The sequence below is a fragment of the Zootoca vivipara genome, chromosome 3 (genome assembly GCF_963506605.1).
Source record: "Zootoca vivipara chromosome 3, rZooViv1.1, whole genome shotgun sequence".
Classification (NCBI taxonomy): domain Eukaryota; kingdom Metazoa; phylum Chordata; class Lepidosauria; order Squamata; family Lacertidae; genus Zootoca; species Zootoca vivipara.
Window position 1 is genome coordinate 103,085,207 of NC_083278.1, and position 27,220 is coordinate 103,112,426.

The following is a 27,220-nucleotide window of genomic DNA, read 5'->3' on the forward strand; positions in this document are numbered from 1 at the left end:
TCTACAGGTTTGATGAGCATCCCCTCTATTTCTTCACACAAGTCATTTATAAAGATAGTTACAGGTAGGTAGCCGTGTTGGTCTGACGCAGTCAAAACAAAATAAAAAAATCCTTCCAGTAGCACCTTAGAGACCAACTAAGTTTGCCATAGGTATGAGCTTTCGTGTGCATGCACACTTCTTCAGATACAGACTTCTGTTTCAGTGTATCTGAAGAAATGTGCATGCACACAAAAGCTCATACCTATGACAAACTTAGTTGGTCTCTAAGGTGCTACTGGAAGGATTTATAAAGATGTTGAAAAACACTGGGCCCAGGACAGAACCCTGCAGTACCCCACTTATTTAATGCCTTAACCAAAGAGAGTTCTAGAACCTGGCATCATCCAATGAAACTGAATGTTGAAAGATTCAAAACAGACAAAGGTGCAGTTTCACACAGTACATAATTAAACTATGAAAAAGGCTACCACAAGATGTAGTGATGGCCAGCACTGGGACGGCTTTAAAATGGGATTAGAAAAATTCATGGAGGATATAGTTAACAAAAGCTACAAGTTATGATGGTTGTGTGCTACTTCCAGTATTGGAGGCGGTACCTTTGAATACCAGTTGCTGTAAGTACAAATGGGGAGACTGCTGTTGCACACACGTCCTGCTTGGGGACTCCCCAAAAGTATTGGGTTGGTCACTCTGAGAAAAGAATGGTAGACTAGATGGGCCTCTGATCCAACCCAGCAAGGCTCTTATGTAATAGGCATCCTCGTAATATTCATATAGTTTTACTTGAAGGGTAAAGATCCTCTTTAATGATTTAGAGTTTCGTGTCTGGCTTTTCATCAAACACAAGCAAGAAAAAAGCAGGTTGCTTATTAAAGAAGCATTTTCAAAAGTCAATCCCTAGGAGAAAATCAGTGGTTAGAGATTTAAACCCACACACGTCTCTCTAGCTACGTGTCCAAAATAGAAGGAAAATCAAGACCTGTCTTCTGCTGTGTGATGACTGTAGTGGGAGTTCTTGAAACCTTGTCAAAAGCCTTCGTGAAGTTGGAATCTTAGAGTACTTAGAGAGAGCTTTTCTCATCAGGTGTTTGAGATGTAGGAGTTTTAAAACCAAGGAACAGAATATTCTCTACTTGGTTAACTGTTCATCTCCTGTCTGTGGCAACAAACTCAGCACCAGTCCAGTCAACTGGAAATATCCATAGGAAAGCAAAATGTTTTCTTTAAGCAGAGGGCCTGCAATGAAGGCCAATTAACTGCCTTCAAAGCAACTGAAATCAATTTTCCAAAAAAAATGAAATCAATTAGCATCAGCCAAATATAGTTTAGAGTAGCATTCCACCCCAAACACATAGACCAGATGTTAACACTTGAAAACTTTCCCTTTGTCTAGTGCACTAAAATATATAAATTGATAAAAGAAAAGAGGTGAAAATTCTAGGATAAAATGCATGATGAAAGAAGGTAACATAGTTAAGAAAGAGGCAGAGATCCAACATGTGAGTCTATGATTTTATGTTATATATATTATATGGGACATGGGTGGCACTGTGGTCTAAACCACTGAGCCTAGGCTTGCCGATCAGAAGGTCGGCAGTTTGAATCCCCGCAACGGGGTGAGCTCCTGTTGCTTGGTCCCTGCTCCTGCCAACCTAGCAGTTTGAAAGCACGTCAAAGTCCAAGTAGATAAATAGGTACTGCTCCGGCGGGAAGGTAAACGGCATTTCCATGCACTGCTCTGGTTTCGCCAGAAGTGGCTTAGTCATGCTGGCCACATGACCAAGAAAAACTGTCTGCAGACAAACATCGGCTCCCTCGGCCAGTAAAGCGAGATGAGCGCCACAACCCCAGAGTCGTTCGTGGCTGGACTTAACTGTCAGGGGTCCTTTACCTTTTTATGGTATATACAGTATGTTAAAAACACTGACAAAGTGTAACAGAAAAGAAAAAAGTGTGAGGGATGAAGGTGCCTACAATATATATATATTTATTTCAAGAGAGACAAATATTGGCTGAAAGTATAAAGTTAGGAACACAACAATGGCTATATAAGATCCAAAGAGGAAAAGCTAGTTTATCCTAGTGCATACAAAAGCCATTTCTAAATAATGATAACATCTATTTTCCATATGCATTTTATAAGCTTCACTATAGTGGAAAATAAAGAATAGGTCAGTTTCCCAAACAAGCAATTGGGGCCTTAGTGGGGGAGCTCCTTCATGGAAAAATTCTACATAAGCATCCATCATAGTTGCCTTTCAAGCATTGAGCACATCACATGCACATCTTTTAACATGCATGCAATTTGGAAATGCAATTTGGGATTTCTGCAGGTAGGGAGAGGTACTGATAATGCATTATCCCAAAAGTTTTAGGTACATGTTAAATTTTAAGGTATATGTGCCTGTGGCCAGGGGTCAAAGACTCTGAGTTTTCTTTTTTCTTTTTTAAATAAGTCTCTAGCCCACCTAGAAAGAAAGTTATGGGGCAAAGAATTCAGGTACCGTCTAAACAATTACTGTGAAATGGGAGTGAGTGTAACTACCATATATTTCTTCTGGTACTTAGGAATGCTCCCTGTAGACTTGATAGCGTGATTTGGAGCAATGCTGTTATTGTTTAGAGGTTACTTTTTGATAGGTTAAGTGATTGTGACTGACTGCAACTGGAGGTAGGACAGGAGGAAACCTAAGGCAGTGAAGGGTATTATGCGGCCCTCCAGATATTTTCCAACTCTCAACAGCACCAGTCAGAATGGTCATTAGTCAGGGATTATGAGAGTTGTGATAAACTGTTTTAAACTACATTTTAAATTGTTGTAATCTGCCCAGGGACCTTAGGGTATAGGACAGGTGATAAATGAAAATAATAATGGGTGGGATTCAGCTAATGAATCCCATCAATAGAAGGCCTGCAAAAGAACTTCCTCTTGTGCAGCAGGGCTCCCCCCCCCACATGCCCCCCAAAATTGGCTCAAGGAGGTAGGGAGAACCCTTGGACCAATGCCTGGGGAGAGGAGGGGGGGACTGTTCTGTCTGTCAATCCCAAATGCTTGCCCTGATAAAACAATCACCTTAGCATGACACTGAATTCCTCCCAATAATCCAGCAAGATCTGGAGGGCCATAGCTTCCCCACTCCTGCTCCAGGGTAAATAAGAACCTAACCATTTGATTAAACTGAAGTCAGCATCTTGAATCTGTGCCAGAAGACAAAGGATCCGAATGCAAGTGCTGGCACAAGCTCTAACCTAGTATTCCTTTTATTCAATATTTTAAAATGGTTAAAAATTTGCTTGTATTCAAGAGAAAACTCTTTTAAGATGAGTATGTGGCACATCACTTTAGCCCAGATACAAATATTAACAAAAAATATCCTATCACATGTTAGAAATGCCAAAAACAGAGAGGCGATTCCCACCCCCATATGTGGTGCAAATGTCATTTGTCAAAAAACTACTAGAATAAAATTTAAAATTGTATTAAAAAGATCTTAGATGATAAAACTCCTCTCCATCCAGTTTTTTTTGTAAACTGAATTATGCGGAAAGCTGCAGGCATCAGAACTTAACAAATTTGTCTCTTTCATAAAAAAAATTCCTTCAGTAGCACCTTAAAGACCAACTAAGTTTATATTTTGGTATGAGCTTTTGTGTGCATGCACACTTCTTCAGATACGAAGAAGGTATCTGAAGAAGTGTGCATGCACAAAGAAAGCTCATACCAAAATATAAACTTAGTTGGTCTTTAAGGTGCTACTGAAGGAATTTTTTTATTTTACTTCGACTCAGACCAACACAGCTACCTTACCTGTAACTTGTCTCTTTCATGTTAGCCACACCAATAATATTTTTGGTAAGACATGGGATCAGTTAACACACTATCCAGTAATGAATGTGTGGAGAAACTTCAGGAATTTGCTGCTATGGCCAAACTAACCCATTATCTCAGATTTACATGAAAAGACAAAAATATGATAGCAGTCAGATAGTTTTGTTGACTATAGAAACAATAAACAATTGTGGCCAAATGTAATATATCAGTTTTTACTGTACTAAGAATGATACAAATAGTGTTAATATAAATTATTGCTTTTTGTGCCTTCAGCAAAAAAAATAATTGATAAAGGTAGCACTGTACACAAGTTTTCAATATTTTAAAAACAGTATTGAACAGTGAATGGATGTCCCAGAAATCTACAACCAGGAAAGGAACACACCATCACCAAACCCTGCCCAAAACTCATACATATGTTATACTAGAAAGTATAAGACGACAAATCCTTGCCCCAAGGAGCTTGCGATGTAAAATATACTAAGAGGGAGACAACCAAGAAAGGGAGAGGGCAATTGAGGCAAGGTAAACAGAGGAAGATTTTGCACTAAGGTATTGCTCCAAAAAGAGCAGAAACACCAGTCCTAAAAGAAAAAAACCAAAGTTAGCTTTTTAAGTAAAGCAGTTTTAAATTTTAAGAAATATATGGGTCAAAATCTCTTTTATGTTTCAGAACAAATGAGCCCAGCAAGAAGCAAACAAAATCTTCATTCATCTTCACACACTGTAATGAAGCTCTTTTCCCCCAACACCGAAGCAATCTTGCACCCACTATTTCTCAAGTGCATACAAAAGACGTGTCCCTACCATGCTGTTGTCTCAGTCCTTGAGAATATGTAACCTGAAAAGCTGTGTTTCCAGCTACGTGGTTTAGTAGTGCTTAAAAATAGATCCAGTCAGCTTGAGGCAGGCCATATAGACTGTTCTATTTCAGGCACATCCCAACTCACTGTTACATCCAGCAGAATAACAATCCAGCAACTTTTCTCACTCCTGACATTTATGCACTCCATTGGCTATCCATTCCAAGACAGCAGGAAATGAAAGCCAGTGTCAACACAGGCATGGTTAGTGGCCTTTCATAATGAGAAGCAGCAATGCTCACACTTGCGTAATTACTAGGGAGACTAAGTTACTCATGCTGTTGCTAAAATAAGACAAGAAACTTGTGAATTTCTATGATCTCCAAGACTCACAATTTGTGAAACAGTCGGAAACCCAGGGATCATTCTCATGTCACTGTTTTCAGATTGAGGATGCCTTCTGAAAGTCACTGGTATGCCGCCACATGTTCTCAAATGTGAAAGAACAATAATTTTGTCCATGTACAGCAAAAATCTCTGAGCAGTCAGCTTCTCAAAGAGCGATCCAACATCTTAAACTTTAAACAAGGTCAATATGGACTGTACACAGCCAAATTACTTGCTGCAAAAGCAAACTTCTAGAATCTAGTTTGCCCTTATTCACTTTTGGGAGACAGCATAGTACATAAGGGACAAGAAGAACCACCATGGAATAGCACCCAGAAGACAAATGAGAGGTACAAAGTAGTGGAATGTGTCCACAGATGTGAAGCCACTTCATGGTTAGTTTCTCAAAATAAAACATAAGAGAAGTTTCCTATCAATAGAATAATAACAGGGTAAGGTATGACATGCCAGAAAAATGCAGAGCAGCCACAAGGGCTTGCTAAAAACAGATTTTCCGAAGGCTGAATGTACTAATCAAGCTCATTCCATGTCTCAAGTAGTGAGCCATTTCCCATTTTTAATGGAAATGGAAATTTCAGGGAAAGTGAGGGGGTAACAACTGCAGAGAGGATATTGCACTGTTAAACCACTGAATTGCCAGAGCAAAACCCAAGCTATTTCTAGCAAAACCTTTATGCATATCATATAGGGGTCGGGGCGACAGCTGAGCTGCTATCCTGTAGCCTCAGCTGTAACTACTGAACCTGCTACCCTTGTAAGCCCCTCGACTTCATTTTCTCTTTGCTATTGGCCAAGGAACAACAGATTTCCTTATGTTTGACAACACACTGCAAGTGTTTTAATCCTTTCTGATTCAGTACGTCCTTTTTAGCAAGACTGAAGTGAGATGCCACAAGAAAGGGATACTGTCCATACCCATTAGTAGGAATACCAGCTGTGAAAAGACTGACATAGAAAAGGTCATACATCTGATCACTTATGTAAGCTGACTTAATAAGATACAGTCCACGCTAAAATCAAAAGGAACCAACCTCTACAGCAAGCTACATTTACACACCACCCACACCAAGTCTACCCAATCCCAACCACTTTCCAGCTCATGAATTTAATCTAGCTTCCCATCTCAGGACCTGCCAGTCAAGTACTCATCCTCCTCCTCAGCTAAGCACCTGCAGGTGCCTTGGAACCTTGGATTTTTTTTTCTCTCTCTCTCTTTTCCTTGGCCTCCTTCCGTTATGCTGTATGGCCATTCTGACATCAGAGATAAGCAAACACTATAGAATTTCAAAAATTTCCAGATTAACATCCAGACTTGATTGCTGCAATACAGTATGTTGTACATGTGCTTGTCCTTGATTGATTTACAGTATTTTTTTTGAAACTTCAGTTGTTTCAGAATACAGTATAACAGCCAGATTACTGACTAATATTGGCCATTCAGAAGAACTCATCAGCTTAAAAATATCTTCACCGGCTTCCAATTTGTTTCCGGGTTCAATTCAAGGTGTTGTAGTGATTTTGACCTATAATGACCTATACAGTTTGGCATCAAGTTATCTGAAGGGCTGTCTACTGCTACACAGACCTGCTCACTCATTAAGACCTGTGACAGAGTCTCTGTGTGTCAACTTTAGAAGTTAGGTAGGTGACTACTAGAGATAGGGGTTTTCATTGGTAGTGCCCTAAGTGTGGAATGCTCTCCTTCCAGTGCCACTTTATTGGCACATACTAAATTTGGACATCAGGTGAAGGCAACAATGCTTGCAGATCTTTGGAGATCATTTTGGTTTTGCTGTTCCTTGCAGTCTTAGCTATTATTTTTACTACTGGTATGAGTTTTAATTGGCTTCTGATGTCAACTGCTATATTTTATTTTTTTGTATTATATTGTAAGTTACTGTATTAGATGCTTCAGCTGAGAGGTGACAGAGCTCATTTAGACACACAAAAGATGCCTTCTCCATAGCCTTCAGAGATTAGCCTCCCACTCCATGACATTATGCTGATTTATAGATCCCTCTTATTAAATTACTAATCAGAAGACCACAATGTCAAGATTCCATCACCAAAACCCCAAGAGACCCAATTTGACAGTCATTTGATTCCTCAAGGAAAGATCCTAGGAATCTTAGAGGGATGTGTGTTAGATGCACGTCTCCAGGAGAATCTTGCTATAAACAGAAGTCATGAAGCAAGCCAAAAATTCCATAAACACCATTAGTCATCTGAACAGCAGAGAGAAGGAACTGCTATATTCAAACAGAAGGGCAGCTCGTTTGACAGAAGCACCTGTTCAATCTCAATGCACCCTTTACCTTTTCAACTTGCTCGCACCCCATCGCCATTACCATGATCTTGCCACATAGAAAAAATAAGCCAGGTTATAGGGTTGCATAGACTTCAAGCAATAACCTGAGTAAGGGGGAGCCACAGGAAAAGTTCAAACTCCAGGCATAGAAGGTTGTGGACAAAGAAACAAAGCCTGAGTATTTTCGGCTTCTCTAATGTGGGGGAGGGGGCGCTGTGGGCCTCCAGCTGTTTTTGGACTTCCAACAATCTGCCCCAGCCACTATGGACAATGATCAGAGATTGTGGGAGGTGGAATCTAGCAACATCTGGAAGGCCAGAGGTTCTTCACCCCTGCTCTAAAGAGACTTTCCATGAAAATTATATATGGAAATTCTGTTCTAGTTATCCTGGAAGAAAATCAAACACATTAACTATCACAGAGACTTAAAAACCTTCATATCACAATGTAATGAATTTATAAGGGTCTGGTGACTTCTGTTTCAGTGTATCTGAAGAAGTGTGCATGCACACGAAAGCTCATACCAATGACAAACTTAGTTGGTCTCTAAGGTGCTACTGGAAGGAATCTTTTTATTTTGTTTTATCTTAGAACAATATGCCTTGAGGTGATAATGGGTTGGATGATTGCCAATTAACTGAGGGTGAATCCTGATTAAAAAAAGAGGCACTGCTAGTAGGTGGTGCCTGGCATGCTCGGGTCCATGGGGTCACGAAGAGCCGGACACGACTAAACAACAACAACAACAAAGTAGGTGGTACTTGTGATGTCCCCAGATTTGCGCTGGACGATTGGGTGGGGAGGGGGGCAAAACAGATTTAGGGAGCGTGCAGGGAAAGAAGGAGAATGTTCTCCTTAGTGTTAAGCTGAATACAACCCTAAGTTTCAGTCCAAACAATTTGCCTATACACATTTCAGAAGTAGCTCTCACCTAACTTTACGCAAAAGGGAACTACAGTACAGCAATTTCCTTAAGGAGCTTGTTTTACAAATTCAGTTCCCTGTCTGCATCTTTCTTCTTCCATTTTACTCCAGCTAACTCCTGCATATGCACACATGAAAAATGGTAGAACATCATAGAAATTATTTAACAAATCTATCTTCTTACAATATGTTTCAATCCAGTCTAACATGCTATTTGTGTACAAGGTCTCTTTATGGGCAAGAAAGCTAACTGATTGAATGCAATCAGGAAACTTGCCAAGTACAATCATAATAAGCACAGGGGAAAGTATCTAGCACTCTGCACATTATCTTAAATACTTTATTAAGGTACTGTGTGAAACTCTGTGTGTTCATTGATTTGTGTATCAAGTGGATGTTTACTCTGCGTTACATGTAGAAGTGACAAATTTTGATTGGCAGGGGTGACTGCCTACCATGTCTACAAGGGGCAGAATAAAGGTGTGCATTTATCACATAACAAGTGCACGATATTGTATCCCCAAAACCTTTTAATTCAGATAATAGATAATAATCTATACAAAAGTAGCAAATTAAAATAGTCTTGTTTAGCCGAAAGCTCAGCAGCTGACATGGCAAAACAAACGTGTGATACAGGAACATGTGATTTTATAGAGTGCTTCAAAAATCAGTGAGAAAGACATCTTAGAATCCATTCTGACAACAATAACAACTTCAGGATAAATAAATAATGGCATACTAGCATGAACCAAACAACCTAAATGAGGGAATATGCAGCTTGTAAAGCTGCTTCATTTGCACAGTCTTGGAAAGGCCAAGCACCCCACACTTTGCCTTCTAGCTTAAACAAGGCACACAGCTGCACCTTCTGAGATTAGACAACTGCTCAAAAAGTGAAGTCAGCCTAAATACCCAGAACTAACCATTTTAAAATCAAGCTACAGACAAAATGATGACAGACCCAAATTAGTGATAGTTACAGGTAGGCAGCTGTGTTGGTCTGCTGTAGTCGAAACAAAATAAAAAAATCATTCCAGTAGCAACTTAGAGACCAACTAAGTTTGTCATTGGTATGAGCTTTCGTGTGCATGCGCTCTTAGTGAAGCAGAATGATTCTGCAGTCAAAATATAAAGACAAATACTGTATATTTGAAACCTAGCTGCATGCCCACTTCAATGAAAACAGCACTAATATTGTCAATGTTTCAGTTACCATCCAAGTTACATTATAACGTATTTGGACTGAAGCAGCTGCAACTTCTACAGGATACAGAAACTCTGAACAAAGCTTTAAATGTGAAATCATGGATCCTTGGTATGCTAATTTTGACTTGAAAAAAGAAAATTTTGACTTGAACACTTCTAGCTTTTCCAAAAGTATGTGGGTCTAGCTTGTCATTACGGATACATTATTTTCATTTGCCTATGATTACAGCACTCAAATTTGATTCCTTAAAGCACTCTAATGGTTAATGTCAAAACGTGGTTTTTTTCCTTCCATCAAAAACCGATCACATAAATTCACTGTCGGGCTGCAAAGAATGAACAACCAAATACTAATGTGCTTTAATCAACATCTATGCTAAATAGAAACAAACTGAATACAGCAAACTGACACAGCATGAAATTAAAGTGAATTCTAAGTTGCAGTGCAGAAAGAGTCTTAATGGTGCTACTGAACTCAAGAGCTAAATTGGGTTTAGTTATTAAAATCTTTAATTACTACTAGTACTTCAATGTTGCACAAACATTCTCTTTTTCATAAAAAAAAAGATCAAAGTACTCCCCCCACTCCGCCTTTAGCCACTCTATGGAGGGTCCGCCCTGTGCTACACCCTCCCATCAGTTGTCAAGGAGATAAATAACTATACAACTTTTAGAAGACATCTGAAGGCAGCCCTGTATAAGGAAGTTTTTAATGTTTGATGATTTAGCATGCCACCCATCTGGGACATTATTATGTCACCCATCTGGGACAACTCAGTCATATGGGCAGGGTAAAACTAAAGGTACCCCTGACCATTAGGTCCAGTCGTGACCGACTCTGGGGTTGCGCGCTCATCTCGCATTATTGGCAGAGGGAGCCAGCGTATAGCTTCCAGGTCATGTGGCTAGCATGACAAAGCCGCTTCTGGCAAACCAGAGCAGCACATGGAAACGCCATTTACCTTCCCGCTATAGCGGTTCCTATTTATCTACTTGCATTTTGATGTGCTTTCGAACTGCTAGGTTGGCAGGAATGGGCAGGGTACGAATACTAAATTATTGAGCTTGGCAGAGTGGCTAAAGTATGTGATGTGTAACTAATACATGCTAAAATCCTGATCTCTCATCTTTTTTCTCCTAAGTAACTGAGTAACTTGTTTCAAATTGTGGTTAGGACCACAGTCTAAGTGATTTTGAGTATGTGCTTCTCAGCTATCAGCCAAAAGGGCATAAGCACATTGGTGTAACTTATCCATGTTAGCATGAGTATGCACCATGCTAAGTCACACTGGGAGTAGAAGCAACTAGGAAAAGCTAAGGCGAGTGGTAGATGACTAGTTTTATGTGCATATGTGGCACATGAGGCTTGTTTACAAAGGGATGAACAGGTTTAAAAGACCCAGGAACCATTGTTTTTGAGTTGTGCGCAGGAATAAAATTTTGAGTTTATTATGGATACGCTGTTATAAGAAAAAGTATCACACCAAGACAACAGGATCTTGCTTATTTGGCAGATTTGAAAAGTAATCTGGCCTCAACTGGAAACAAACACATGCTTGTTTACCACTTGTTTTTCTAAACTTTATAACAAAGCCACTGTGTGTACCAATTCTGTTGCTTTTGATTTGATATGAAAGTTCTATTTGAGGGGCTATATCTGTGATGGTCCGTTCACAGATCCAATGTATACTTGAAGCTGCAGTCACCAAATGACGAACATGCATGTTTAAGCAAGTCTGTGGCTTCCAGGGATATAGAAAATAAGAAAGCCTGTAACATGCTGGCCCCTGAATTTCAGTTGCCATCCCCAGGATTTGCTGACCTGAATTTTGTTCTGCTCAATGTACAATGTATCTGGATGCTTTAGACAGGACAGGTGGAATATTTTCTCCATTCTTCTGAGAATGTTGATGGGAGTTCTAATCTACATTAGAATTAAGAGTTATTCCAGCATTTCTTGGGAATAAAGAAGAAAACAATGGGGGTTCTTAAATATATAAAAGTACCAAGAGTTGTGTTAAGTGTAGCAGAAAGAGAGAGAAAATCCACATTTTCATCACATATCCATAGGTGAAATGGGGGTTCCAGTCAGTCAAAACACTGTGTCCATAGATGACCACTGACACAGGGTGCCAGAATAAGTCCAGATTAAGCCTTTGGTTTATCCCTTTATTTCCAACTAATTATAGCAACAGCATTTTACTTTATTCATTCTTCCATGCCCCACATTCTCTTGTTTTAACCATTATCTGTTCTATACTGTTCTATATTGGGGACACTGTCAATTTTGCCCATGCATCCCAGTTCCATGTATACTGATGGTGTTGCATTATATAATAATAATAATAATAACAACAACGCAGAAGAATGCCCCAACAAAAAAAAGGGAAAAGCAGAAAACCAAACTCCATAAAACGTTAGCGATAACAGGCGTTTATTATTTGATTTTTCTCATATACCATCCTAATGAACACTCATAGAACCCAAAAAAGAACTAGCAACCCAGTGCAGAAAAACATATGCCTAGAAAATATCACAAAATGCAACTTTACACACTGTCCAGGGAAGAAGAGGGTTGCCCTGTTTTAAGACTGCCACGGGCATTTATTTAGGAACGCGGGCTCTACCATTGGGCAGTGTGCATTAAAGGGCATCCTTGGGCAATAAACGTTTTTTGAGGGGGAGGGGCAGCAAACACCAAACGGTTTAAAAACTATTGTCCTATTTTGACTGCCAGGGCAGGGGAGGGGGTGCAGAGGAAGGAGAACAGGCATTTTGCAGAATCTTCTGTCTCATGCGCCCAAACAACTTGGCATGGCGCTTGAGGACTCTGCACTCTTGACACCGGGACAGGTGGCGATAAGCGGGGGCGCGCGCACGCGTGTGTGTTGGGGGGGGAGGGGAATGCAATTTGCTGCTCTGCCTCAGGCAGCAAAACGACTCGGGTCGGCCCTGGCAGACACATCGACCCCCCCCAAAAAAATAAACAAATGCACCAACCTCCTCTTAAGCCCCTGGGCTCCCCAACGCTCGCAATGCGAGCCTAGCCTGTCACACCCCTCAGCCGCGGATCTCTCTCTCTATATGTATATATATTTTCTCTCTCCCTGAAGGGACTTCTCCCCGCCCCCCATAACTGACGCGTCCCTCATAACAACCCCCGCACCGCACCTCCAACCTTGGCCAGACGCATGACGGCTCTCGGATCCCGGCCGCTCCAACGGTCAGCGCCGCCAACGCGCGCCCGCCCGCGGCAGAACCGCCCCCCGGCCCTCCTCCACAGGGGCTCCCTCCACGCCCCGGTGCCTCAGCTGCATTACCTGCCCCCCACGGGCGGGGGGAAGTTACGCGGGGCCGGCCCGCGGCCCCGAAGGGTCACGCGAACCCGCTCTCCCGGCGCCGTTAACCGGCCAGCCAAGCCCCGAGCTTTCTCCTCAGGCGCCTCAGCCGCTCCTTCCCTCCCTCCCACAGGCCCAGCTTCGGCGCACAACGACGGAGAATGACGCGCCACGCCCACCGAGGAGAGTCTGGGAAATGTAGTCTTGGGCGGGCCCGCGGATACTGTATAGCGAGGGTGTACTTCTTTAACCCGTCACCCTGGACCCCAGCACGCCAGTTTCAAAAAAATAAAAAATAAAATAAAAAATGGCCACGAAGTGGGACAGGCAGCGTCTTCAACATACCCACGCTTGCAAAGGGGATTTAAAATAAAAAATGGCCACGAAGTGGGACAGGCAGCGTCTTCAACATACCCACGCTTGCAAAGGGGATTTTTAAGAAGCCCCTTGGGCGCTGTAGCTCTTCCCACCAGCTTCGCGCTGGATGAAGGTTACCTTATTTACATAACGGGTCCAGATAAACTTGATACGGATTTGGTCAAGCAATTCTGTGCACACGCGGCGGGTGCAGGTAATTTTGGACTCTGGACTGAATGGTCTTAGGTTGGTAGGTGGGTGGTGCGTGCTCCAGAAGCCAGGCTCCAGAAATAAGCCCGGAGGGAGAAAAGGAACCTGGGAGAACTGGCAGAGAAAGAAGATTTAACTACGGCTGCGTATGCACCATTTAAAGCACGCTCCCCGCCCCCCAAAAGAACCCTGGGAACTGTAGTTAAAGGTGCTGGGAATTGTAGCTCCGTGTGGGGCAAATTTAGTTATTCATTTCAAGTATTTATATCCCCGTCTTGCAGGATACAGTACAAACCTTTCCAACGTATCTTACTGGCAAAATTGAATTACTTTTTTTAAAAAAACAACCCACAATAAACACCATCAGGTAGGAATTCACCTGGATCTTTCTTATAGGGCACTTGGTGGTAGGGTTGTCACCTTTGTTCGGGCAAAATGTAGGACAGGTCAGGCGAAATATTGGACAAGTGTCGTATTTTTCCTTGAAGTAAGGGACAATCTCTTATGAGAAAGGACACGTGGCAACCCTACTTGGTGGCTTTATGCCTATATGGTATACAGTGCCGTTGAACACATACCCCTTACATCTTCTACAGCAGGTATAGGCAAACCAGGCCCTCCAGATGTTTTGGGACTACAGCTCCCATCATCCCTGACCACTGGTCCTGTTAGCTAAGGATGATGGGAGTTGTAGTCCCAAGACATCTGGAGGGCCAAGTTTGCCTATGCCTGTTCTACCCTGACCTTCAATGTTCCTGTACCCCTCTCACACTAAGAATGACCGGCAGCTTCGTCCCTCACTCCATCAACATCGTCGTCGTCATATTGATTTATTTATTTATTGCATTTGTTAGTCGCTTTATCTTGCCCAAGGCAACTCTGAGCGACTTGCAACCAAAAAATTCTAGCCAGCTTGCATTGCATGAAGTGCCATAATAAAAGGTATGTCACAAAATCGGTGAGCGAATTTCTTGCCCAGGGTGTATGTGCGGGTATGAGCGCCTTTAATATACAACCTCTCTAACATGAAGAGAGATTTGACTTTTAGAGCCCCAGAGGTTGCTGGAAGTCGGGCAATTCTAGTGCACGTGCATGCGCTGTGGGAAAGGTATTGCCATAATTCTCCACGGTGCAAAAGAGAAACATCTTTAATACCTCCCCGTGGTATTAAAAAGGATAAAAACTGGCCTGGTGAGGAAGAAGTGGTTTGGACATACGGTTTTACCTATATGCATTTGGCGAGTGCCTTTTGTTGCACGAGCCTTATGCTTTCACGAAGCGCAAGGCGGCAGCTATTGGCCAGTCCTTCCAACGTGCTTTGTGACCGTATCAAACACAGCCGCCTGTCGACTTTAGAACTGCCAGGGGCCAATGGAGTGGCGAGGGCCGGGGTGGCGGTGGTGGAGACCTGTACCTCGCCCAAGAGGCTGCCATAGTTACGGCTCCACCCGTCGCGCATGGCTATGACGTCATTCCCAGTGGCCCTGCGCGCCTTGTCCTTTCCGGAAGGCTGAGCGGCTGGGATCGGCCTCCGATCGGGAAGGCGGAACTCCCTTCTGGGTGAAGGCAAAGGGTCTTGTTGCTCTGGGTGGCGGGCGCGGCTGTGGTTTGCTGGGCGTCAGGCAGCGATTGAGGGCAATGTGCGAAACGGCGGGAGCAGGCGGTATGGGAAATGGAGGTCTTTGTGGTGGGGGCGAGGACAACAAGGCTCAGCACTATAGTGCGTTTTGAAGGGTCCATAACGACGGGCACATATAGAAACCCGGAAAGACATGTTTTGTCCATCCTTCCATTGGGGTGGGTAGGGGTGGGGAGCCTGAACCTGGGCTGCCTAAGGCTAGTTTGTTTATTTTCCAGGGGGGGTAGCCATGTTACTCTGTAGCAGCAAAAACGAAAAGGCATCTTGAAGGCAAGTAACTTTACGGAGGTGCAAGTTAGTGTTATTGTAGTATTATTATTATTATTATTATTTTAGAAATACTTTGGAGAACTGAGTCGCTGTTAGGGGTTATAGGTGAGTTTGGTCTAAATGGCAGTGGAATTTGCTACCAAGCAGTGTGGTGGAGTCTCCTTCTTTGGAGGTCTTTAAGCAGAGGCTTGACAGGCATATCTCAAGAATGCTTTGATGGTGTTTCCTGCTTGGCGGGGGGTTGGACTGGATGGCCTTTGTGGCCTCTTCCAACTCTATGATTCTATGCATTGTCTTAAAGTGCTTTCTTAAAGTCTCTTCCATGGGAGGGGCAGTCACTGGGTTACATAGAAGATCATGGAGGGGGCCTAAACCTAGCTCTTTTGTTTCCTGTCCCACATTACAGCTTATTAATTTGTCCCATAGAAGGCAATACGAGATACTGAGATGAATAGCTACCTCTAGTTAATGCATTATGAAACCTGGCCCTCAACTGATGTGGGTGAGAGGCAAATGGGATATAGGACTTGGAAGCTAATTTACCCTGAAGAAGTGTCCCTGTTTAGAGAAAGGATGGGGAACCCACAGCCCTCCCAATATTGTTGAACTTCCAACTTCCATAATCTCTGACCATTGGTCATGCTGGCTGGGGTCGATATGAGTGGGACTGCCAACATCTGAAGGGCTGCAGGTTTCCATCTCTGGCTTATAGAAACAGTGACATATGCAGGTTTGACATTAGCCATGGCTATTGAGCTTTGCCGTAACTGGACAAACTAGAATTGAGCCACATAAAAACACTCAACACTTTCCTGTATACGTTGCAGGAAAAACTAAAGCAGTGATGGTAAAGTTGTATTTCTGGGAAGCTCCTGATAAGCTTCCATAGAATCCTGGTGTTTCCTGAAAGGCAGCCTGAAACCCATCACATTACATAGCTCAGCTGGTTAGAACATGGTGCAAGTTCAACCTCCGTATGGGACAGCTGCATATTCCTGCATTGCAGTGGGGTTGGACTAGATGATTCTCATAGTCCCAACTATGATTCTGTGGCATAAGTGTATATTATGTGATGTGAAATGTGGTGATGGCTCTAAAGTTGACTATAATGGACTCACTTAGGTAGGTCTGTTCTGCCTTAGGGTGCTTATTGCTCATACCTTCATGCAATCTCTTTGTAGGATATGCTCCTTTCCCAGTCATTTCTCAGTCAAATGTACAACTTTAAACAATAATATTGTTGCGGAGATTTAAGTTCCACGTTTTCCCTGCAGATCCTAGTGCATGGCCTTGGAGCCAGTGGTTACACAGACAATGGGTCCAGAGAGGATCTGTCCAAATGAGCATGAAGAGCTGGGGCTGCAAGAGACACCTGATGGAACCCCTGAACCTGCTGGGGAGTGGAGTGGTGAAGAACCTGAAGAGGAGGAGGAAGATGGTAGTAATGGCTACTTGTACCAGCCACTGAATCAAGATCCAGATCAGGGACTAGCAGCAGCTGAAGAAACGGAACCCAGCACAGAGCCAGCGCCCGATATCAACGAGCGACTTCAGGTAGCACAGTTTTGTTTCAAGTATGTGTCCTGGGGTTCCTAAAGGCGGGGCCACAGATTCTTGCATGAGCATGCCTTTGTGCTATGCTTAATGCTTGTAATGGCTTTATGCACTGCATGCAGGCAATGAGACTGCATCTGCCTGACCCACCTGTGGACAGCGATGAGGAGGAGGGATCTGCAGCTCAAAACTCTCACAGCTCTATCCCTATGGATCCAGGTAACATAATATTGAAGCAGCTTTATTTATTTTAGTCTTCATAGTCTCCAGAGAGAATTGCCAGCCTTAGAACTTGGTGTCTGCAAGTCCTGCCATGTTCAGCCCATGTTATTTTTTCCATTCTGCCTTTTTAAAGGCTTGCGATTATATTCTCTAGGTCTCTAACCTGTTCCATAACCTCTAAATCACATTTCTGCCATTCCTACGTAGAATTGTAGAGTTGGAAAGGATCCCAAAGGTCTTCTTGTCTAACCCCCTGCAATGCAGGAATCACAAATAAAGAATCCCTTACAGATGGCCATCTGACCTCTGCTTAAAAACTTCAATTGAAACTACCTGCCAAGGTAGTCGGTTCCACCGATGAACAGCTCTTACCATCTTGAAGTTATTTCTGTTTAGTTGGAATCTCCTTTCTTGTACCTTGAATCCATTGGCTCAGGTCCTACCTTCTGGAACAGCAGAAAACAAGCATGCTTCCTCCTCCATGTGACAGCCCTTCAGATATCCAAAGATGGCTACCATATCACCTCTCAGTCTTCACTTTTCCAGGCTAAGCATACCCAACCCTTAACTTCTTCTTAAACTGTAGTGCCCAGTACTGGGCACAGTACTCCCAAGTGGGATCTGACCAAGGCACAATAGAGTAGTCCTGTTACTTCCCTTGATCTACTAGGACGCCTAGATCCTTTTCACATGCACTGCTGTGTCAAGCCAGGTGCCGCTGATCCTGTATTTGCGCATCTGATTATTCCTAAGTGTAGAACCTTACAAGTCCTGGCTTGACTACTGTAATTCGCTTTACGCAGGGCTGCCCTTGAAGCTGTCCCAGAGACTCCAGCAGGTGCAGAATGCTGTAGTGAGGCTCCTCACGGGGCCCCTGCCATGGGAGCATATTCACCCAGTGCTTTTCCAGCTGCACTGGCTCCCGGTAGAGTACAGGGTCAGATTTAAGGTACTGGTTTTGACCTTCAAAGCCCTTCATGGCCTAGGACCCTCGTACTTACGGGACCACCTCTCCTGGTATGCCCTGCCGAGGACCTTAAAGTCCATAAATAGTAACACCCTAGAGGTCCCGGGCCCGAAGGAAGCCAGATTAGCCACAACTAGAACCAGGGCCTTTTCAACACTGGCTCCAACCTGGTGGAACGCTCTTGAGACCAGGGCCCTGCGGGACCTGATTTCTTTCCACAGGGCCTGTAAGAGAGAGTTGTTCCACCTGGCCTTTGGCCTGGACCCAACTTTCCCTTTTCTTATGAGGCTGCATTTTAATTTTAATGTTGTATTTAATCTTCTTTTTAAGTTCTATCTTAATCAATTGTTCTATATCTAGTGTTAGCCGCCCTGAGCCCAGTTTTGGCTGGGGAGGACAGGGTATAAATGGAATTATTATTATTATTATTATTATTATTATTATTATTATTATTATATTTTCATACTGTAATTCATTTTGCCAGTTCCTATTGAACTGCTTTTCATGATTTTTGGTCCTGTTCTCCAATCAGTTAAGATCCTCTTGAATCCTGATTCTGTCTTCTGAGGCATTACATGCTCTTCTCAGTTTGGTGTCATGTACAACTTTGATGAGCTTTTCCTCCATTCCTTCATCAAAGTCATTTATAAAGATGATGAACACCAACCAGGCCTGGGACAGAACCTTGCAGCACACCACTTATCACTTTTTTCCAGGAGGACAAGGAACCATTGGTGATAACCCTCTGGCCTTGGTCTGCCAACCAGCTACAAATCCACCTAACAATAGCACCATGTAGCCCACATAAAGTGCAAGGTGGCAGAGGGGTTATTTGACCTCTGTTCATGACCCCTTTTATGATTAAGTGCTATATAAAGGCCACACATCACTACCCTCTCAACCTAGTCTACTTGCAGGGCTATTGGGTCTAAACCTGGCTTCTCCTTCCTCAGGTCCAAACACACAGTGTCCTCTAGCTTTCATGGCATTTCTCTCTCCATTCTTCCCATTCAGTTTTAGCACTTGTCTGATACTAGTGTCTTATCGGCTGCACAGTTTTGCCTGGTAACTCTGTTTGTGGGTTGGCTATATGCTATGGTGGCCTCTCTTGTTCATAAGATTTGTGGGGCGGCAGCAATTGTTTTTGGCTATCCAGTCCCTAGTTCAAGCTTACCATGGACCCATAAATGCGTCCCTCACTCCTCCCCCCCCCAGGTAAACCTGGGTTGCTTGCTACCTTGGATGAGCTGCCTCCTTGATCTATTCACAGATTGAGTACTGCATGAATACGGAAATCCTTGGAAAGGAGTTGTGTTGAGTCTTGAGGTGTGTGGTGTTGGGCGGCTGGTTTCCTTTTGTGCTGCCCCCCTCTCATTCCTCGGCTGTCTTTGACTCTAGAACACGTGGAGCTGGTGAAAAGGACTATGGCCGGAATCAAGCTCCCCACGCTTGGAATCCCTGCGTGGGCCAACGAAATCTCGGACGACCAGTGGCAGGATATGGTGCAGCGAACCCTGCAAGCCCGGCAGAGCCAGAGCAGCCCCAAGCCAGAATGGAAGTGAAGGATCCTTGCCTCCAGCTGAAAGAGCTAAACATGAAGTGCTGCACTTTAAACCCTTGTCTCTGAACTGGTTGGGTTAGATATTTATCTTTCACCAGCATTGAAACTCTGTGTTCACCTTGTCGCATTGAAAATATGGCTTAATTCATAAGGGTTTGGGGTTGTTGTGGTTTTTTTTGTAACGCCCAGTCATAGCTACTTGAGTGGTGGTGCTAGTGATATCAGGCTGTTTTCCTAAGCTTGGGGAGAGGGAGAAGCCTCTAGGAGAAATAACCATCTCATGAAATCGCCCTTCGACATGCATGATTCTAGCCCTGCTGTTTATACTCTCTCCCTCACCAGCCCCACTCCCTTATTCCAAGTGACACATGGGCTAAAGAGCTAAACATGGCCATGAGGTGGAGTCCAGCGTGTCATCTTTTCAAGAGATCCATTTTATTTAGTTCTGTACATACAGGGACATCTGTACAAAATCCAACACTGTCATACTATGTAATACTCTACTGAAAATAAAGTACACCATATGTACATAATGAACTGTAAAGCAGCTTAATACTTGTGTCCAGAGAGTGAATGCATCACTTAAGTTTTGCTTGCCCCCCCAATACCCTTTGAGAAGGGGCTATGTAAGAAGTGAAAGAGGCAGCTCCAACCCTGTCCATGTAAAAAGTAGGGAAGGTATACAAGCAAAGTGGGAGAAACACAAGGGTTTTTTTTTTAAGTAGAGCTGGATTAAAGTGAATAGTGACCTGAAGCCGTGTGCTTGAGGTGCTTGTTTTGGCTAGAGGCGGTAGTTCTTTCGCCCCCTTTCTCACACAGCTTCTCCCCATCCCTGTTAAGATATATAGGACACCGGAATGAATTGGCAGCAAACTAAACTTTAATGTTAGGTACCAAACACAAGTTCCCTGACCCCAAACAAAGATTAGACAGAGGCTATATTTACATCTAAGTCATACAGCACATGATGCTCAATTGCAGCCCTGCTCCACCAATGCAGAACTCCAGCAGGCAGAGAAGGGCTGTGTTGTGTATGGGGCTGGGTGGGGGAATGTGCCCTATAGTTCTCGTCTGCAGAGCCCAGCCTTGGGTGGGGGTGGGGTGGGGGCACAAATTGACTGAATTGCACTTTGCTTTAGAAGAGCTCCAAGTCAACATCGTCCCTCCAGCAGCTACACTTGAAGCCCAGTGGCTACTCAGTTCATTCTGGTTCCTATTCAATTCTACCACTGAAAAGACAGGCAAATACATTAAATCAGAACTCCCCCTTCCCTTTTGTATCATGGTTTCCTGCTTCCCATCTGTTGCTTCAGTTGGCACATGGCAAGAGGTTTAAGCAGGTCTCACTCAAAGAAGGGCTTTAGTGTTCAGAGAAACTGTTCACCAGTCAGCCAGAGCATCTTCAATAGGTATTGAAAATATTTTTGGCAGCAGATAGTGGAGGAGCTATGATTGATTGATGGGCTGGATGTCAGAGTACTAATAGCTTGTTGTCAGCTGTGCCTCACCTTCCTTTCCAAACTAACTGGCAAATTCAGAAAAGCAACGGTGCAGATCAGTTACCAGTACAGGAAAGTGGGTACCTTCAGTGAGATGCAGGCAGATCTATGAAACTGGGTTTTAGGAAACTTGGGACAAAATTAATCTAGGTACAGAAGAAATAGGGAGAAACACAACAGAAGTGAAGCAGGTGTGTAGATAATGCAATACAGCGTATGAAGATTTAAAGTGTGATGTAGACTGGAGAAAGAGGCTTGCATTCTGAACCTTCTGCACCCTATGGTTGCCTCACTGCTTTCAATGGGATTTACTTCTGAGTGAGTGTACTTGGACTAAATAAAAAAAAATTCCTTCCAGTAGCACCTTAGAGACCAACTAAGTTTGTCATGGGTATGAGCTTTCGTGTGCATGCACACTTCTTCAGATACCCGTACTTGGACTTACAGCCTTAAATTAATTGGAGAAGACTGGAACCTAGAATCTGAGGTGGGGAAATGCAAGTCAGAATTCATAAAACAGAAGGTTGATGGGGAATTGATTAGGAATGAGGGTCCTCCCCTTTTGTGACCTCCCATGATTCTGAAATTCAATCAGCAATCTGTAAACAATGGCAGCATATGAAGCTAATTCAAGTATAATAAGGAGTTGGTCAGGAAACTACCTAGCTACCTCAAATGGAGTTCAAGGCTTCAGGGCATACAGATCACATCGTGGAGTACTGAAAGAAGTCACTAGTTTACTTGCAGAAGCGCTAATTGAAAAAATCCTGGAGAATGGTTGTGAGGCATTACAGGACTGGAGACAAGCAAATGTTGCTCCACTTTGCAAAAAGAAATATCTAGGAAATCATAGACTGGTCAGTCTGACTATGATACTAGAACAAATTATATATATATATATATACACAATCTTGATAACAATTAGTTGAAGTCAAAATGGATTTGTCAAGAATCTCAGACTTTTTTGATCGGGTCATTAGCTTGGAGTGTGGGAATGCTCTGGATGTAATTTATCTTTATTACAGCTAAGCATTTGGCAAAGTCTTTTTTTTTTTTGTTGGTGAACTGGTTAAATATAGGCTAGATGAGAAGTAATAGTTCCATTTTACTCTACACAAGTCAGACCACATCTGGAGTAATGTGTCCAGTTCTGGGTGCCCCAACTTTGAGGCAGACCACTTAATGATTTTCCTCTGCCTGTTGTAACGTGCTGTGCTTTGATGCTGTATGGTTTTTACTTGTATTTTTTATTGCTTCTTTTATTTCTCATATTGTACTACAATTTGAATTGTATAGAATTCTATGGAATTCAAATTGTTCTTCAAACACATTTCTCCTGGACCACTGGCGGTCCATGGAACCCCTGATATAGACAACTGGATTAAGCGGAGGCCAACAAACGTGGTCAACTATAGAAAACAAGTCTCGTAAGGATACATTAAAGGAACAGGGAATGTTACAGCTGCAGAAGAAAAGACTGAAGGCGGACATGCTAGCACTTGAAATACCTGAAAAGCTATCACAAAGAAGGCCACCATTTGTCCTTTTCTGCCCCTGGAAGGCAAGAGTAGCTCTTATGGCCTTAAAATACAGGAGGGTATATTTTGGTTCACTAATAGGAGAAAAATTGCGAAGGTAAGAGCAGTTTGACAATTACCTATAGGTATGGAAGGCTGACCCTTACAGGAACTCCACGAGTTGCTGTTGGATGGCCACCTCTAGCACACTCTAGCTCTGGATTGCTTGCATTGAGCAGGGGATTTGAGTCAGTGGCTCACAAGCTAAAACCTATAGCTTATGGGAAATGGGATAATCCTCTCCGGCTACCACCCTAAAATGAGCCTTTGCTATCTCTTGCTCCGAGACTTTCCAAGGTGAGGCCCATGGAACTAGAACGGCTGAAATGAACTTGAGCACACTGAGGCTTAGTCCCCCCCAAGCAAACGAAGTGCAGATCCCTATTAAGAAAACAGCAACAGGTGTTCCCTGGCTTGTGCAGTTAAGTCCCCTCCCGCCCTTGTTCCCAATATGAAAAATGCTTACAAAGCTGTTTGTGTACTGTGAACTTAAGTCAGGAAGCAATTCACCCAGCATTCTCCCAAGCTTAGAAACCAACAGTGGAGAAAGGGAGGTTGGCATAAGTAGGAGAATCTGCGTCAAATCTCGCTCCAGTTCTAGCTGAAACTGCAGAGAGAGAAGCCGACCAGTTCATAAGGGAGGCTCTTGTGCGGTAAATGTGTAGATCAATAACTAGTCTGTATTTGGGACGGACAATCCAAATGATCGAGCAGCAAAAAGCACAGGCCAGACCTAGAACTCTAAGGCTGCCATTGTGCCATTGGGGGGGGGGGAGTGCAAATAGAACAAATTGTAAATTTGCCTGACTCACCCTCCATTTGCATTCATGATCTCTTTCTTACACTGACACACATACACAATGTTTACATCCTTGCACAGAACCCAACAAAAAAGCCAGTGACCATTGTCCATATAAATCAAATCGGTACTCTCTAATTAGCCATTTATCCCCGGGAGGGGGGGGGGAAGCAAAACTATGTTCCTAAATCTAGCTTGGTCCCCAAGGAACAAGCCTGCCTTGATCCCTAGGAAGCTGGACTGTAGTGAGCAGCTCTGCCAGTTTCACATAATATGTTCCGTTCTTCAGACCTTATCATTGTGTGGGGTGTAGATTAAAAAAAGGGGATATAAACAAGTGCTAGGGGGGCTGTAGTGAATTATTACTGTAGCACCAGCCTTTGACCATCTGGTGCCTTCCAGATGTTCGGGACTACCTGATGGGATTTGTGGTCCAGAACATCTGCAGGGCGCCAGCTCGGGCTAAGGCTGCTGTAAGTTTGCAGCTGAACTCTCGATGCTTTGGTCCTGGGACTGGAATAGATTGGTGGGGAGAGGGGGGGGGAACAGGAGGAGGAGGAGCAGGGATGACCCTTGTGTGGAATGACCCCCTCATGGATGGGGCTAGGCTCCCTTTCACACGTGCACACAAAAAACAGCTTTGTAAACAGGAAAAAGCAGGAGGAAGTGACAGTGTCGTGGGGGATATGAGGTACAATGTAAAATCAAATCTAACCTGAAAGAATGAGAATGGAGCGGAGGACAGGCACAGCTCACCATGTTCATTCCCTAGTTATACATCAGAACAAAGTGCATTTCTGTGTTCCCTCCAGGGGCTCCCTAGCCCGTCAGAGCGCCTCCTGGCTCGAGGTGAGGAATTCTTCCGCTCTCTTGTGCGCTTCCAGGGCCTTTATGGTGTAGACGTCCTGGGGAAGCTCCGATTTCCGACGCAGCAGAACCTTCTCCTTCTTTATGTCTTTCAGCATCTAGGCACAAGATCCCGCAAGAAGTTAGCAGAGGCTGCTTCTGGGAGTGGTGCGACTCCTCCTGGCCTGGCCCTCCTCTCTGGGGGGCTGGGTCTACTACCATCTTTGCCAACCGGGCACCCTCCGGCCCATTTGGACTACAACTTCCATCAACCCCAGCCAGCCAGAGAAGAGGAGAAGAAGAAGAAGAGTTTGGATTTGATATCCCGCTTTATCACTCCCCAAAGGAGTCTCAAAGCTGCTAACATTCTCCTTTCCCTTCCTCCCCCACAACAAACACTCTGTGAGGTGAGTGGGGCTGAGAGACTTCAGAGAAGTGTGACTAGCCCAAGGTCACCCAGCAGCTGCATGTGGAGGAGCGGAGATGCGAACCCGGTTCCCCAGATTACGAGTCTACCGCTCTTAACCACTACACCACACTGGCTCTTGAGGGTGACAGGCTGGCAAAGCCTGGCCTACTTTAGAGAGTTTCCTGGAGGTCAGGGCCAAGCTGATCCTAGCCATGGAGCCAGCCCTAGGGTTTGTGTGCCCTCTTGATGCTGCCTACTGGAGCACCGTCTGGGCTTAGCCACCTCTTGAAATGAATAATAGACAAATAAAAGAAAACCAGTGCAAAAATCCCTGTTTGGCTAAGTTTCTAGGCCTTTCTATGTGACCCTTGGGGCTCTCCCTCAAGCTGCACCTCTCACCAGCCCTGCTTTGACCCCTACTCCTAAGTGTTTATGCCTGGATGACGTGAGGACAGAGATGGGTATATGAGAGGGTGTGGAAACTAGCCTGCTGTATGAAGGTGAAATTTGTGTTCATTGCTCCGCCCAGTTTTGCCTCTAGCCCCGCCCACCAATGGTGTGTGGGTGCCAGGAGGCTGCCCAGAAGGGAAAGTGGCACTCTGGCTGAAAAGGGTTCCCCAAGCGGTGCTATGCAGCCTTTGCGCTTCCTTGCAAAGCATCATCCACCAAGCCATTCCAGCAATGCATGATGTCAAGCCCACACACCGCAGACAGCAGCAATGCCACAGCCAGGAATGAGAAACTAACAAAGCTGCACACAAAGCTGGCAAGTTAAGAAAGTGAGTCAAGCCACAGGCTACAGGTCAACAGAGAGAGAGGGAAAGCGGGCAAATCATAAACAGAATTCAGCGTGGAGAAGACAGTCTAGAAGACATCCTATTTTGCAGGTGGGTGACACACACAGAGGCCGAGAATTCTGCAAGCATCTGATGAATCTTAGATTTCTTCATCAGGTAGAAATACAGGGTGCTGTTTCTTTCATCTTTTGTTTTCTGCTTAATAGGCCTGTCTCACAAAGTGGGAACACTGAGGCTCAGAAATTAGCGCTCCAGTGCTCCCACTCACTAACGTATGAGCAAAGGCATTTAACCTGATTGTTAAGCATGCTTACTTGGACAAAACGGGACTCTGTGCCTGGCATTTGCCATCATAACGCAGCTCTGCATATTGAGCTCTGCAGCTGTACTTTCTGCCCGTTTGCATTCCCTTCTAACAGCCACAGGGCTGGCCGGGGGGGTGGGGGGTGGGCATGTTGGGCTGGCAATGGATGGGACTTCTGTAGTGTCCCAAAGGAGCACAGATGTGCAAGCTCTTCCCAATGCTTCCCAAACTTGGGTGTGGGAATTTGCACGGGGAGCAAAGGTAAGCAGAATGGGAGCTGGGGGAACGAGGCTGGTGTGGCTGGGGCGAGGAGTACGGGGGAACTGGCAATCTTTAGGCGCAGAGCAAGTATGCCAGGAGGGAAGCAGCAATCACTAATGGGAGGATCCTGGTGGGTGCCCAATCATGCCGGCCCTGACCACATGGCCATGGCTGATCTGCAGTGCCCTGTGATTTTGTGTAGGCACCACTATCCCACATAGTTCAAGGTGTGACACCGCAAGGAGGGATGATTATTCTGGCTGAAACAGAAAGCATGTGACTTGGCCAACACAACATGCCAAAGGATGGCTTAGCTGCTCCCTTCCTGCCTTCCCTTCTGCTCTTTCTTTCTTTCTTTCTTTCTTTCTTTCTTTCTTTCTGTTTTTGAGAAAGGACATTGAAAACAAGCAAAATACACACTAGCGGGGCTTTGGGGTGCGGGTTCTTAACAGAAAATAACACTTGCATGGCAGACAGTTCTGAGGGCATGGGATAGCCGCTTGCTGAGAAATGCAAGGTTTGGCTTGCACTTCAGCGGTGGTTTAATGAAGAAACGGCCGGATCCTTTGCGAACTAACACCATGCAAACATTCCCAGAGAGGCAGCCGTGTTGGGTCTCTTGTAGCAAAAGCAATCGAGTCTTGTGGGACCTTAAAAGACTTGCGGCGTTCGCTACTGCCCACTTCGTCAGCTGCATGAAGTGAAACCTTAGTTGGAAGGTATGTGTTGGGGGAACTGGCATAGTGGGATCAAAATGAGACCAAAAAATAATAATACAGTCTGCGACAATTGTTTAAATCTGTATGAAACAACCACAGCGTTTAGCAGACTGGTGTCAATGACTGTTTCTTGGGACTGGCTCCCTGGCTCCTTACAAGGTGTTAGCTCAGCAATTACCACAGACCTACCACCACAAATCTGTCAAGTCTTTAAGGTGCCACAAGACTCTGCAATGGGATTGACGTCATGCAAGTCCGAGCTGCCGCAAGCTGCAGTGTGCAAAGGCCCTCAAATCTGGGGCTGACAGCAGCCCCTTCTAAACGAGCCCAAGACAACTTAAGAGCCAGGAATGAAGTCCCCGCCCAGCCTCCCCTCCACTGCCCTCTCTCACACAGAGAAACAGCGG

General features: G+C 44.2%; 3 protein-coding genes across 11 annotated transcripts in view; 1 reads left to right on the forward strand and 2 right to left on the reverse strand.

Moving 5' to 3' along the window:
• KLHDC3 (kelch domain containing 3) overlaps positions 1-13,446 on the reverse strand; it is a 53,171-nt gene extending 39,725 nt beyond the window's left edge. Inside the window, exons 1-2 of one of the 5 annotated variants that reach the window (XM_035111130.2) lie at positions 12,805-12,963; positions 11,307-11,408 (exon numbers count right to left, since the gene is read on the reverse strand). The gene's annotated coding sequence lies outside the window, so the exon portion shown is untranslated. Of the gene's footprint in view, positions 1-11,306; positions 11,409-12,655; positions 12,765-12,804; positions 12,964-13,317 lie in introns of those variants that run through there. The other 4 variants (XM_035111131.2, XM_035111135.2, XM_035111134.2 and 1 more) reach the window with 4 other exon arrangements.
• A 1,357-nt stretch (positions 13,447-14,803) lies between these two features.
• On the forward strand, positions 14,804-20,146 carry MEA1 (male-enhanced antigen 1). 3 transcript variants are annotated; one of them, XM_035111125.2, is made up of 4 exons: positions 14,804-14,949; positions 16,573-16,852; positions 16,975-17,071; positions 19,440-20,146. In XM_035111125.2, the coding sequence occupies exons 2-4, from the start codon at positions 16,583-16,585 to the stop codon at positions 19,601-19,603; spliced, it is 531 nt and encodes a 176-aa protein (XP_034967016.1). In that variant the 5' UTR covers positions 14,804-14,949; positions 16,573-16,582; the 3' UTR covers positions 19,604-20,146. The 3 variants fall into 3 exon arrangements, with proteins under 3 accessions (XP_034967016.1, XP_034967015.1, XP_060129039.1); XM_035111124.2 differs by having other exon boundaries at positions 14,855-14,955; XM_060273056.1 differs by lacking the exon at positions 14,804-14,949 and adding an exon at positions 14,977-15,298.
• A 1,936-nt stretch (positions 20,147-22,082) lies between these two features.
• The window catches only part of PPP2R5D (protein phosphatase 2 regulatory subunit B'delta), a 54,102-nt gene continuing 48,964 nt past the window's right edge, over positions 22,083-27,220 (reverse strand). For all 3 annotated transcript variants that reach the window (XM_035111123.2, XM_035111122.2, XM_035111121.2), the window contains one exon: positions 22,083-24,442. In XM_035111123.2, the coding sequence (XP_034967014.2) occupies positions 24,305-24,442 (138 nt within the window). In that variant the 3' untranslated portion in view covers positions 22,083-24,304. The remainder of the gene's footprint in view (positions 24,443-27,220) is intronic.